This window comes from Asterias rubens, chromosome 9 (genome assembly GCF_902459465.1).
Source record: "Asterias rubens chromosome 9, eAstRub1.3, whole genome shotgun sequence".
Lineage (NCBI taxonomy): Eukaryota > Metazoa > Echinodermata > Asteroidea > Forcipulatida > Asteriidae > Asterias > Asterias rubens.
In genome coordinates, this window is record NC_047070.1 from 16,706,758 (window position 1) to 16,721,679 (window position 14,922).

Genomic DNA, 14,922 nt, shown 5'->3' on the forward strand with positions numbered 1-14,922 from the left:
ATGTTTGTTCTTGTAAAAACAGCAAACCAGACTAACACACTGTTATTTTGACCCATCTTTAGGTCGTACATTTATGGAGACGGCCATGCAATTCCAAGGATCATGAAGTTCCTCAAGTCCATTGACATCACCTGCGAGACCCAGAAGTCATTTGTATTCCCACCCATGCCTGCGAGTCATAGTCGGGATATAGACCACATATTGGAGACGCAGAGCGCCCTCGCTGTTGACCTTGGGGGCACGCATCTCAGGGTGGCCCTTGTTGACAATCATGTAAGTTTGACATACTGATTCCTTTGACAAGTTTAAAGCTATTGTTGCCCGAAAACGTTTGTACAAGTAAAAGTTTGCTGAACGAGCACAGGCCTTGAAGGAGCAAGGCGACTTTCAGAAAGAGGAAAATCTTAAAGTTTGTGAGAATTTTTCGAGAGGGCACCAAGGCCAATACCCACCATTGGCCATTTCCAGTGCCTTGAACACTATTAGAATAGCCTTGGGTTAGACCTTGTTGGCCTCTGACTGGCACCCCGAATAAGCATAATGCCAAAGTAGGGACAGTCAACATTGGGCTAGATATCTCAGTTGGTAGAGCATTTAAAGGCAGTGGACACTATTGGTAATTACTCAAAATAATTATCATCATAAAACCTTACTTGATTACGAGTAATGGGGAGAGGTTGATGGTATAAAACATTGTGAGAAACAGCTCCCTCTGAAGTGGCGTAGTTTTCGAGAAAGAAGTAATTTTCCACGAATTTGATTTTGAGACCTCGAGTTTAGAATTTGAGGTCTCGAAATCAAGCATCAGAAAGCACACAACTTCGTGACACAAGGGTTTTTTTTCTTTCATTATTATCTCGCAAATTTAACGACCGATTGAGCTCAAATTTTCACATGTTCGTTATTCTATGCATATGTTGAGATGCACCAACTGTGAAGACTAGTCTTTGACAATTACTAATAGTGTCCACTGTTTTTTAACAGGAAGTCCTTGGTTCAAATGCCGCTCTTGTTAAATAAATGTTAAGTTTTCTTTGTTCCGTCCGAATTTATACAAAAATAATAATAATGAAATGTAGCTATTGACAGAGTCCACAAAACTAAATGTTAAACTGGGGCATGTGCATCGAAGGTTTGTGGGTAACTAAGCGAGGGTATTAGATTTCAAAACTAATTAAACAAATACAAAAATAAAACTCTTGTCCAGAACCAAGAGCAGCTTTTTCGAAAAAGAAACAAAATTTGCATTTATAATCAATAATCCACAGCAATTTCGATGAAAACTTCTTGTGGACTTAAAAATCAATACTTTGTTTACATCAACACAGTCTGTGTTTGTTTTGTGATATGGTTGGCCACGTTGGCACATTTCAAACAGATGGTGTTGAGCAGGCAGTTGGTTTTGGGGCGTGTGTTTTTTCCTGTGTTTTTCGAAGATCGATCAATATATGATTATATTTACAAATTGATCGCCCAGGTGTTCACAATGTTTTGAAAAACAAAAATCAAAAGAATTTTTTTACTTAACAAAATCATTGTTTCAGTAACAAAACAGTGTCTTCTTTAAAATATCCCAAATAAAATGTACGTTTTTTGCAGATCCTTAAAAAGCAGGCATGATATTATTCTGACTTTAGTCTGTTTTCCAATTTTGTTTTGCCTGTTATGATTTTTGTTTATTAATAAGGTCTGAACATTCTATTGTGTATATGTAGGCCAGCCCTTGTTCTCTATGCACAAGGACCGTATGTTATGCTTGAAAAAAGTTAGAAAGTTTTAACTTAAAGAAGCGTTAAAAAGTGATTAAATCATTATAAGCTTCATGTTGTTTTTCTAAGACCTCAAATAATTCCAAATGCTGCTACCATCCCTGTCAATCATTTCTATGTAATTAGCATTTTACCCAGAAATGTCTGCATTGGCTCTTCTCTTTGCAGGGGACAATACTTATTCAAGAATCTAGTGCCACCCCTGCATCAAATGAAGAGCGGATGACGCGTCTGTTAGAGATGCTGATGAATATATCCCAGAAGGCAATATCTCTCAACTGTAGAGTACTGGGAGTGGGTGAGTACAACCCCAATATTTATTTATAATAATAATAGTTTATTGAAGTCATATTGCGTTCTCCCCAGGACCAGCCTGTTCACTGGCGCGTAACACTAAATATGCCATAAGAAAGTTACACAGAAAAGAAAAAGCAAAAAAAAAAGAGAGAAGAAACAAAATTAATACACAGAAACAGTTTAAGAAAAAGTATACCAGTACGTAAAAATAGGCAAAATAGAAATCAAAGGTACATGAATACCAAAATACTGTAAAAACAATGCAACTTAGGTACAATAAAATCCTCATTATTCACCCTAACAGGCCTTTTAACTTCCCTCTTGAAGGGGCACAGTAATTTTCCTCTGGTAAGGGGAACTTAGTTTGTATTGGAACCTTGTAGAGAAACCCACAGCAAATGCACAGGGCACCACGGCAATTACTCTGGGTACCTTGGGTAGCCTGACAATGTTTCAAGGTTAATTTTGTACTTCTCTCTGAAACATTAAAATATGTATTGAATTTAGTAATTTATTTAGTTATTTTTCAATTTATGTAAATTTAATTTTCTAAATGCGTAATGTCTAGCTCTTTTTTTATTTATCTTGCATTGCTTAGTTAATAATTTCCACATGAGACAACAGGTGGTCGTTGATTAGAAAAATGTTTACGTGCGTACACGCACATTCACATGTTTACGTGCGTATACGCACATTCACATGTTTTCACTTGTAATACTACCTGAATTATTTGGTTGATGTTTAAAAACAAAAATATACATATATTTTTGTGGCTTATATTGTCATTAATATTTATGATATTTTTAGATAAATATATATTTGTACAAATGGTTTAAAACTGCTTTTTCAACTTTTCTGAAAATATTTGTGACTTATAATGTATTAATTTTTGGTTTTTACCCATATACACCGATGTGTATATGGGTAAAAACCAAAAATTAATATTCTTTATCCGATGCAAATTTAACATCTACTTATAATGTAATTACCTTTTGTAGCATATTTGTTAATTAAAAAAGTCTATATATACAGTACCTGTACAGGATATGTACACCATACCAAAGCAGTGGAACATGTAGTGAAGTGCACATCACACACACACACATTCAGTAATGTTTCCACTTGTATTGCTAACTGAATGTTTTAGTGGATGTTTTAAAATGAGTTTAAAAAGTGTTGTGGCTTTATACATGTATCGTCATTAATATATTGTTATATTTTTAATTAGAAAAAATTAAATGCGCAGGTACATGTAAACCACCCATGCAATGGTACATGTAAAGTACTGCACCCACATATTCACTAATGATTTATTTCATTTCAGCTACCTGAGTCTTTTGGTTATAATAAAAAAAATAAAAATACAATGTGGCTTATATTGTCATTAATATTTTTAAAATATATTTGTTGGTTAGAAAAATGTAAACCGTGTACGTGTACAATGCACAGAGGTAGTGGTACCACTGCTTTTGAGTGATGATTGATTCTGGTTGAGCTACATGTACCTGAGTTTTTGTTTGGATATTTTAAAGCGCTTTTTAAATTCTTATTTTGTGTATTTCTTTTGGTGATTGATGACAGGTATCAGCACAGGGGGCAGAGTGGATCCTAGCCAGGGAGTTGTCAAACATTCCACTAAGGCACTGGAAGGTAAACAACCCAACAAACGAATAAACAATCAGAAGTCAGTTCAATTTCTGTCCCTATTGTGTAATATATTGAATCTAGCCATCCTGGGTACAACTGAATAGATCTGATAATTATTTACAGTTATTTTACCCATCAGAAATTTTTTTCCTGAAGACGAGCAGAGTATACTGTTTGAAAAGTTGAGACCAAATCGGCTCTCCTCAGAGCCAACACTCACAAAAAGAGAGTAACACAAGTTGCAGCCGCCAGTTTACTACTTATTTATAGTTTCTTCAAAAAATACATTTTATAGTTTCTTCCTAGAATAAATTTGTTCTTCTTTTGGCGCCCAGAATAAAAATCTGTCAATCTGCCAATTTTTCAATTGAGTCTTCTAAAGTTTGATTTTGATCAAGTGTAGGGCTAAGAGCGATTGGCGAGTAAAGTTAAGACCGGTATTAATCTTAATTTGCTTAATATGAAACGGAGGTAAGATTAATTGTAAAAATGAGGATTTTAAAGATTTTATTGTTTTAAGATAAGATTGATTAGTTTGAGATGAGATTATTTTTAAAGCTTAATGAATCACCTCTTCTTCTTTTTTCCGTTGTGTAGGTTGGTCGGAGATTGATCTTCGGACACCAATATCGAGCTTGTTGCATCTGCCTGTGTGGGTCGATAACGATGGCAACTGCGCTGCTCTAGGGGTGCGGGCCTTCGGCTGCGGCAAGGGTATCGATGACTTTGTTACCATAGCAACTGGAACTGGTGAGTAACTCATCATATATTTTTACCTTTTCATGAACTAGATCTTAGAGGTCACATATATTTTTGATGATAGTTTTGTTACATTTGCCCTTCCCTGGACGGCGTGTGCTTGTTTTAATTGTGTTGTCCGAAGAATGCTTCAAAGGCTTTTTCAAACTCATTATAAACCTCTACCCTCACAGGTACCTATTTATACCCTCTGGGTGTAGAGATGCACATTATATAGAGTGCTGAGCATATATATATGCTCAGAGACACTATTTGGCTAGTCTAGTTATTTGCTTGCCTCTTAATTTGTTTGCCTCTTAATTTGTTTTTAATGTTGTAAATATTTTACAGTGTCGCCTTATGTTTTTATGTAAACAATGATATGGCTCAGTTCCAAGTAATGTTAACAGATCTTATGATTATCTCTTCTGTTTAAAGGTCAAAGTTTGACCTTCAGGGTAAACTTGACTAGCTGTCACCTTTAAGATTTGAAGACAGGCCTTAAATTTCGTTCTTGAAGGGGCACAGCAATTTTCCTGTAGTAAGGGCTCTTCTATTAGGAAAATTTGTATTGGAACTTTGCAAAGGGCACCAAAGCAAAAGCACAGGGCACCATGGCAATGGACCCTTCCCATGAAATTTGCTAATCACATTCACGCATGCGTACATACCCTGTTGGTTGGCAAACGCCATAGAGTTGTGCACTAAGCAGACGCGCAATCGCGTCTGCGTCACGCACCCATTAGCCGTGTACAAAACAGCTCGATGTTCCCTCATTTTGCCAACCAAAACTTTAGTGCGCACGCGCTATGTGCACTTTACATATTTCATGGGAAGGGTCTATTGCTGTGGGTGCCATGGGTTATTTTGAGGCCTTTATACATATTTATGATAAGTAATGTTGTATTTTGTCAACTCAGGAATCGGTGGAGGTGTTGTACTCGGCGGGAAACTGATTCACGGGACAAATTTCTGCGCAGCTGAGTTGGGTCACACCAAGGTGTCGTTAGGGGGTCCAGTGTGCCAGTGTGGAGGGACAGGATGTGTTGAAGCGTACAGCTCTGGTTTGGCACTCCAGAAGGAAGCACAGAGGCTACATGCAGGTGAGGAGCTAGGATGGGCCTTTGCCATGGGCTAAAATCCTACCCAAGTAACATGCCTGTGGACTTTTGTTTTTTCACATGACTCAGGGAAAGTACTAGGTGTACAGTGCTTATACATCGATGTATTGGTAAAACACAAAATGCTAGTGTCTTTATCCGCGATGCAAATTTTCTATTAAAATCGGTGTGGTACCTGCTGTTCAAATATAGGATTCATCGAACAGCCTCTGTCCACAAGGAAACCTTGGTTGACTACAAGTAAGACATCTGCTCTGGCTAAGGTGGTTCGTCTTATTCCTTAGGATTTCATCCACAGGTCTCTGGAAAAGTACTGAGTATCATCAATGTGTGGATAAAACACAACCGGTGAAAAGAAGGATAGATTTTAGAAATAAGGGTTTAATACATTTGTGATGTCTCCTATCATTCAGATGGCGCTCTGGGTCAAGGAGATGGCTTGATTGAGAATGATCAGCCAGTATCCGCTAAGCATCTTATTGATGCTGCCAAGAACGGAAACAATGATGCCCAGGAGATCCTCAATAGGGGTAAGAAACTTGGATGATATTTGTCTAGATTTTTCTGGATTTCCTTATTATTTTAAAAACTATTCTGTTTAAAAAAATTCTCGTAAAATGCTTTGACATTTGTTACTTTTATAGGCCTTTGATCTTTCACTACAAACATGCACAAACAGAACCAAATAGCACTTCTGTGCATTTTTGTGTGACCATGTGGTCTACTTAGCATTTACTAAAACAAATTGTACAAATTGCCTTTTCTCTAAAGGAGCTAAAGCCATCGGTGCCCTCGTGGTGAACCTAGTGCACATCCTGAACCCCTCAATGGTCGTACTATGTGGTGTCTTGGCACCAGTCTATTTCGAGACAGTCCGCAACGTCGTCAGGAAAGATACCCTCCCGTCTGCATCCAATCTGGACGTCAGGGCCTCGTCCCTCCAGGAACCAGCCCTTCTAGGAGCAGCTAGTCTGGTCCTGGAGTATGCTACTCGGAGGACATACTAACTTGTCATTCTTGCTATCCCAGTTTGGGTACACTGTTACCCTGATTGATCCCGCCTCTCCTATTGAAGATATCATTGTTCTGAACCAGTATCCCAATTGGGTATACCGTTACCCCGATTGATCTCACTTCTCCAATCAGAGATACCACTGTTTCCAATCAGTATCCCAAATGGGGTTTACTGTTACAAAAAGTAGAAGCCTCTGCTCCCCATAGAGATACCATTGTTCCCAATTGGGACATACTGTTTTCATGACTGATCCGACTTCTCCCATGGGATACCAATTTTCCCAATAATTACCCCAATTGTGATAACTTTTATCCCGATTGGTCGAGCTTCTCCCATTAGGGATACCATTGTTTATGGAAACAGTTTAGGGTAAACTCTGTAGAGAAAGAACAAGAGGTCTTGTCATTCTGGATCTATTGTTGTATTATTAATGAAATTATTTTATGATAATTAAATCCATGAGGTAAGCCCAGTTCAAACTTCGCGAATGCGAATGAAAATGCGATACAAATTTTGACTGCACCAATTAACAGCGAATAATTCACATCAGTTGAAATGTGTTCAACTCCTGCAAAAAATGTTTTGCGTTCTCATTCGCAGGACGAATGAACCGGGCTTTACCACGGTTGTACATGTTCAATATGAATACATATATTCAGGACCAGTATTTGAAATCTAATCCCATGAATTTAAACAAACACTAACTTTATCCACCCATGTTTGCATCCATCCACTTTCTTGTAAGTCGTCGGGTTGGTTTATTGTGAATGTAATCAACCAAAGATTTTATCTATATTACCAATGTATTATATAATGTATTTTATTGATGTAATTAAAATGAGATGAATGTGTGCTAGCTGTACGACTAGTTCTATATTGAAATATTGTTGACAGGGGTGGGGAGACGGCAGAAAACTTGAACCCCTTATAAACAGGTACCAGGCACAAGCAGTGTTCATTACTGATGGCTAATAGCTGGTAAACGGTTTCTGTCTATCAAGATTGTGCACTGGGTTCAATACCTCACACAGAACATTTCACACTTGCAACCAAGCTACAATCCCGGCCGCATCTCATTGGGCCCCCATGCCACCTTTCAGTATTGGCTATCCTTGCGCGGTCTTTGGCGCTCCCAGCAACATTGAGGGGGGGGGGGGGGGGGGTAGAATGTTTATTGTCATGGGGGAAATGGAAAATAAACATTTTATTGTTATGTTGCAAATGGGTGGCCCAAGCATTTTGGCCAAGATTGTAGTTAGGATTTTAAACTTAAGCTTTGCGGAGACACTATGTACATAAAAATATATGTGTTGTTCTGAATACCATGGTACTTTTCTCGACCACCAAAACCCTTCATTTGTTTGCGATTAAATTCTAAATGATCTTGAGGGGAAAGGAAAACCACTGCTGATAAAACCATAATTATATGCTTATTAATTATGTTTTGCTTATTTGTTTTTTTGCTGTGTTTTCTTTCTGTGATGAGGTTGAAATTTTAGGCTTTTTACTTGACAGCGATGGGTTTTTCTTTTCTTCCATCGTGAATGATTGCATACAAGCCAAGAATGCACACATCTTAATTTACTCGAATGTGTAACTATTTAACTTTCTCAATGAATGTGTAACTATTTAATTATTTTAATCAGTGATTAATTACAGGCCTCTATATTTATTTTATTTCCGCCTGAATCTGTAAAACTGAGTGTAAAATTTGCCTGTATCTTAAAAAAAAATTCATGTAAACCTTGCTCTTTTTATTTGTCATTGCTGCATTCATTCCCAAGTGCCAAACATTGAGATTCAAGTTTAGGACTGTTTTAGGTTTAATGAAGGACACACTTCAGTCAAAGCATAATTTGCCTTCATTGTTTTAAGGGCCAAATTTCATAAATTGTGCAAGCACAACAAATTGCTTTGCTTAGTGCAAATAGTTTACCAGCCAAAATGCCATATAGTTACGATTGCGGTTATGACGATACCCTGGTCATTTGTTGCTAAGCCAAGAAGTTTGATAAGCCGAATTTCTTGAAAACATATTATTTTTTTTTATGAGAATATTTCTCTTGAGCCACCATAGTTGGCTGCCTCCAGGTTGGCTTAAAACAGAGTGTACTGCGACATGCTCTTCATTTACCCCAATTTAGTGTGCCATATTAGGGTCAGGCAACTCCGAGTATTCTGTAAAGATATTAATTTAAGTAATGCTACTTAATGATTGATACTGTGGTATTGTTGTTTATTTGAAATAACAACATTTAATACAAAAAATAGAACTTAATTATTTTTTTCCAATACCAGAAAGGATGAGAGACCCAAAAACAAAATTTGGCGTCACAACTATATTTTCGCTGCAAATATTCACAAGTCAAGCACAGCTCAACCACTGCAAATTAAATTCGTTGCAAATTTGTGACGCCAACATTTGTATCGCATTCGCAGGAAGTATGAACCTGGCTTAAAGGTTGCGCGCCAAACCTCTGTTTGAACACTTCTTGCTGTGTTTTTATCACAAGTTACATGCTCCCCAGCAATAGGAACAGTGAGGGGTATTTATGAATCACTAGGAGCATTAGACAGATGGAGGTAGATTTCAGAAGTTATTTCAAACGGCGTAATCCTTCGACATTCAGTTTGTGTTAATCCTATATTTTCAGTTTGATGTTAATTAAAATAGAAGAAACAAAAGTCCTATCTCTGTGTTGTTTTGTTAAAAAAAGTTGCCTGTGCTTTATGTGACTGTAAATTTGAGGAAAGTAATTCGAGAGCCGACACGAAATGTTGGTTATAGATACCTATTTTAAGTACCTGTAATACTTTTAATATCAGATCTATTACTATCAACACAAGTGACTATTATTATGTACATACTTACATAGAAAACTGTGAATTCATACAGAGAATAAATAGTCTTAATAGTACAATACAATTTACAAATGTAGGTTATTCAACACATTTCAGAAACAAACCTCGCTAAGCCATTTTGAGGTAATATGGTGGACAAAATAACCACTGTTTGGCTTGGGCTAAATCTGTCATATGTTCAACATCAGAGCTGCAAACTTTTGCATCTTGCAATCAGGGAGATTTTGTAAAACAATCATGGATGAATTGAGAATAAAATTCAACACAATAGGGACACAGTTTCCTTCATCAAAGAGATTTGGCACCCAGCTCTGCACCAAAACCAAATAGTTCACTCCCATGCCTTTATGCATCATTTCCGAAACGGTAAGGGCACCAAGGCATTTTCTTTTTGGTAAAAGGCACCCTCTGAGGAAATTGTAAATTTCTACTGGAGCATTACAAAGCACTTGTGCATAAATTAGGGGGCATTGAGGCAATCTCCTATGTTGCCTCGATGAAGTATCAGGGCTGCACTCCTGTGGTGTTCGCTATATCTCAAGAAGGCTAATACTAACACACAAAAATACTTTGCAGTCTCGGTTTTCACCAGTATAATTTAATTTTAAACCACCAGGGATTCAATCAATGTTCCAGGGGTCATTTTCCAGGTTTAGTGTAGCTTTTACGTTGGGGTTTTCTCGTCGTGAAGGTTCGTGCAATATATGCTTCTTGTTGTAGCTGCACATTCAATTCAGATACCTGCATAGAACGAACAAAAAAATCATTCAAAGAAATAATAATCCAACTCGTTGAACCTCAAATAAATTAATTATTCCTTATACAACTTCAATCATGTCATATATTAACCACAAGGAATTTCAAGCCGGCCATTCATATTGTTAATTTGCCAAGCACTTCCAAGTATTATTTGTGAAATCCGTATAGAACCGATCAAAAACAATATAACTTGCCTTTGCAAATTATTGTGCAAGATTGTGGAATACAAGAAAGAGGTAGGGAGTTTCCAAAGTACAGCTTCTGCCCGAGAAGCGCATTGAAATCCCCTAAATCTCACCTGTTGCCTGTAGCTGTCTTTCTGCTTGGCTAGTCTCTGCTTCAAGTCACTTATCTTTGAATCTCTAAGGCTCAGTATGTCATCCTGCTTCTGTTTTTCAGTTTCGATGGCTAGTAAGGAAAGACAAGATTACAAGAATAACGGCTGGTATAAAGACAACATCACTATCTCTGTGGTTCTCAAGTGTTCTTTCTGCTTTTAAGACAACCGACGTATCAATATTGATGTCAATAAGAGGCAATGTCTCCAATTCGTCTTTGTCTTGAAAAATACTTATCTTATAGGTATAAAATTAGGCATTATTTAAAAGTTCTTATACTCATGTATTGTTGAGCACATAAACCCAATTTTGAGTTCTGGTGAAAACCCAAACCCAAACCCAAACCCAAACAAGCTGGATCTTCTCCAACTCTCCGTTACCTGAATATCTCATCTTGAGCTGACTGCTCTGACTGCTTTGTTTCTGCGTTGATTCTTTGAGCTGGTGAAATCTACAAACAAAGTTCATTTAAAAGAAATTTGAGTTAAACAAAGAAAAAAATGGCTAGAGCAGGACTTGAACCTGGGAGGGGGGGGGGGGTATTTCAGAAGAGGAGATGTGTGTGCTACAGCTAGGGGGCTGGGGAGGGGAACACCATCTGCTGCCTAATGAGAATGGTGCAAGAAAGCTTCAGACTGAGTGCACATTGGACTTCTGCCACAATCAAGGGCAACATCAGGAAACAAGAAATTGGGTTCTCTAGATTGTGTTAACATCTACACTTACGAGGCTTCAAAGTTCAATCTCTCCCTCTCCAGTTGTTTGGTGAGGACCTCGATCTCTCCCAGGGCAAACTGTAGCTTACTACTCTCACTGACAAGTCTGGCTTTGGTCTCCGAGTGCTGCTGCCTTTCTTCCTGTCAATTCAATTTTTTTTAATTTTATTTATCAGCAGTTATTTCTATAAATCAAGATATAGTGCAATTTCTGATTAGTTAACAGATATACGTATGCAGGCATTACTAGCCTTGGTTCAAGACAATTTTAATCTTAGTGCATTTTCTGCATCCTGATTGGCTAAATGTGCACTGGCTACTGTGTAGCAATTCAGCTCTTTCAATATTTATTGATAGAGAGCGCTCTGCACACATAGAGCTCTCTCTGAAATTGTCTGATCAACAAACTTCCCCAAATGAGGCTGTAGACCATGTAACTACTCTAGGACATTACACTCCACATGACAAGGCATTCTTCGCTATACAGCTAGAGCAGAAATTTGGCGCTTGCCCCATGAGCAAAGTGTAGAATGCGTTGGTAAGAAGAGCCATTAATCTAGATCAACTATAGAGTTCCACATTTAGATTCACTCACAGCTTACGTATACGTTCCACAAAACCAACAAGCAATTTATACACAGTTTTTATTTGTGTATTTTATCTTGGACAGAGGAAAAACAATTTACCTTTAGTTCCGCAATGATTTGTTCATGCTCTTCTTTAGTCACTGTCTCAGTTTGATCTGACTGCATCTGGAGAGAGGTAGACAATCAAGTTAGTAATAATGTTTCTTCAAAGAAAACAGGTGCTGCTGGAACTATTATTCAATAACTGCAAGATGTGACAAAATATCAAGAGTTGGTGGACCTAGACCTGGACACAATCATTGGCAAATATGTGGACCTTATTTGCATCCTGAGGCAGCTAGAAGTTATTACATCCATGAAAAGGGGTAACTAATAGATGATAAAATATTCGGTACACCTAGTTGCGATAACGTAACCCTCCTCCCGTCCGTTGGGAGGAGGGTACGCTATCGCAACTACGGTACACCTAACAAAGTCTAGAAATACAGCCTTATACTTATACAGGTAGCCATGACAGCACAAACTAAAGTCAAGGGTAGCCCACCTTGTTGAGCTGTTAATGGCTCCGCTTTTAACATCGGTCTCATCACTGTAATGGTGACAGTGATGAGACCGATGTTAAAAGCGGAGCCATTAACAGCTCAACAAGGTGGGCTAAAGTCAAGGGTAACTTTTATTACGCTGAAAATGAAAGGAGAAACTATCTTACTTGTCTTTTCCATGATTCCAATGTGCGTCTTTGGGTGAGAAAAAGGTCTTGTAATTGTTTGTGCACAAGGATGTCAGCCGTAACACCAGCCATGGTAATGGTCTGTCGGATGCTGGAATATGAACTGACGGCTAAACTATAAAATGACCTGCAGAGAGAGTAAAATTAAGAATTATAATTCAGAATGTTATTGTCAATGATAGTCAGATGGTCAGTTCATTTTGTTTTCCCCAAATGAAAATGAAAGAAAACAACTTACATCAATACATAAATTATGTAGGGTGGGAATGGGGTGACTCCTCCGTCCTACGTGAGGGCTAGAATAACTGTTAACTCAACTGACTGGCAGCAGTGTGTCGCTGGCAGCACTCACCCGCATTCGCAACCACACTTTACAATACATTTATGATTTACAATACATGTTCTGTCTATTCTGATTCATTCAATCACATCACAATACTTGAAAAAAAAGTTTCAACTAATTGTTTACAAAATAAAAACAACAGCAATGAACGAAAAACAAACCTGACCTTGACCAATTGAACCGTGAACATCGCAAATCCCAAATGAAATTTCCCGGCAATTCCTGCAACTGTGAGCGACTTGGAAACTTGTTTACATTTTGAATTAGCGCCACCATGTGACGGACAACTTATTCCACAACCACCATAATATCAGAGAGGGCGCCATGTGAAAAAGTTTCATTATTTTTTTTCTGAAAATGATATATTATTTTCTGCCGCTTTTATTTTTCAGTTTTGCACATTGAAAAGCATTCTTTGGAGTAGCATTCAAGTCCAGTCAATATTTGTCTTGGTTCAACCTGAAATTATGTCAAATTTACCATTATTATTAGTTTTTGTTATGAAAACAAAGAGGAACTGGATCGGTCTTTTGTATAAAAAAAATTAAAAATTAATATGGTTTTGTTTGTTACTCATCATCAATAACCGACTTTCCCCACCAATGCAACCCGGATGCCATCCCAATAATGCTGTTTTTGTCCTGCTTTGAACAACGACATCATTGTCGCTAGAACTTTTTGAGCAATGGTTATCCCTTAGCCCCCTGGCCGAGATTTCTTGCAAAGTTGTTTTTATATTTTTGTAAACAACTTTCCAACAATGCTATCAAATGAAATGAGTCTAGCCGTCGAGGGTGGTAATTTAAATATTAGCATTCTTAAGTATCGGACATTTACGTTTTACTTATTTATTCATATCCCCTTTTCATTAAGAAAGAATAATAATTTCCCCCATATTTTTGCACACGGCACTTTCCAAAAAAATTAATTAGATGTAAAGAGATACAATGCAAACTTTGCCTCATCATCTCGTATGCAATAATCGTATCAGACAAGTACACACATCGTCTGTGTGCGCTCTGTGTGTGTACTCGATGCATTGGTGACGTCACGGCAGTACACAAGATGGCAGCGGCGACTCCTTGTGGAACGAATCGTTGCAGCAATGAACGAAAACAGCTGAGGAAAGAGTTGGAAAGAGGCCGAAAAAACCTCATTGCGTACATTGGTAAGATCCTTAGGTGTCCGGGTACGTGTTGGTCGTGTTATTGGGTTGGAATGTGGACGGGAAAATTAATTGGTACTCGATTTATTTTTTTGTTTTTGTGTGAAATTAATGAAACGCCGGGTGTGCAGTGTGAATGTGATTGTTGTACACAATCATATTATTGCAATTTAGTATGAATGTATTATGTACAGCCGGCGGCCAGTCGTAGAAACTGTGTTGTAGAGATCTGATGTTTTTGTTCGTTGTAATGTATAGACAGTAATTGTACCAGTAATTATTGTTTTTTTGAAAAAGTATTAATTTGCATCAGTTCTCCTGCTTCTCTGCTGGACTAGACTCTCACACTCGGTCTCAGCTCTGCAGTCTCCCTATGGACTGCTCCATTACATGAATTAACAACACAACAACAAATTATGAATGTGTGACTGGCTGTGAGAATGTCATCACAAAAAAAGAAATACTCATTCAATTGTTCTTGAGTTTTAATTTGTTAATGATAATTGTTATTTAGATGGACTGCATACATCATGTATTGTAGGGTCCTACTCCTAGGGATTGTTGTGTGAGTGTTGTTTGTGTCACTGTGTGTGGTGTGGTCACATTAAATTATAGTTACCTGTTCATATTTGTTGTGTTGTCATTTAGCCTTTCGAGAAAGACTCTGCTAGGGTCGAAACATCAGGCCATTAACTATTTTTTGCACATTAAATTATATAAACATTTCCATGTCACATTTTTAGTCTTTAATTTTTAAAAAGGAAACAACGACAACAATGTTGATTTTTGGTCAGTTTCCTTCCTCCATGGACAGACTATGCATGTTGAACGTATG

General features: G+C 37.6%; 2 protein-coding genes across 4 annotated transcripts in view; one reads left to right on the plus strand and one right to left on the minus strand.

The window, feature by feature from the left end:
- LOC117294488 (bifunctional UDP-N-acetylglucosamine 2-epimerase/N-acetylmannosamine kinase-like) overlaps positions 1-7,757 on the plus strand; it is a 37,472-nt gene extending 29,715 nt beyond the window's left edge. For all 3 annotated transcript variants that reach the window (XM_033776917.1, XM_033776915.1, XM_033776916.1), the window contains 7 exons: positions 63-273; positions 1,938-2,067; positions 3,648-3,716; positions 4,311-4,463; positions 5,372-5,554; positions 5,986-6,102; positions 6,344-7,757. In XM_033776917.1, coding sequence (XP_033632808.1) covers positions 63-273; positions 1,938-2,067; positions 3,648-3,716; positions 4,311-4,463; positions 5,372-5,554; positions 5,986-6,102; positions 6,344-6,579 — 1,099 coding nt within the window. In that variant the 3' untranslated portion in view covers positions 6,580-7,757. The remainder of the gene's footprint in view (positions 1-62; positions 274-1,937; positions 2,068-3,647; positions 3,717-4,310; positions 4,464-5,371; positions 5,555-5,985; positions 6,103-6,343) is intronic.
- A 311-nt stretch (positions 7,758-8,068) lies between these two features.
- LOC117294489 (spermatogenesis-associated protein 24-like) lies at positions 8,069-13,166 on the minus strand. Its single transcript, XM_033776919.1, has 7 exons — positions 13,089-13,166; positions 12,559-12,706; positions 11,949-12,014; positions 11,273-11,403; positions 10,927-10,997; positions 10,507-10,616; positions 8,069-10,190 (listed from the first exon to the last, which is right to left on the minus strand). Exons 2-7 carry the CDS (start codon positions 12,649-12,651, stop codon positions 10,089-10,091), a joined length of 573 nt encoding a protein of 190 aa, XP_033632810.1. The 5' UTR covers positions 12,652-12,706; positions 13,089-13,166; the 3' UTR covers positions 8,069-10,088.
- Between the last annotated feature and the right edge of the window lie 1,756 nt (positions 13,167-14,922).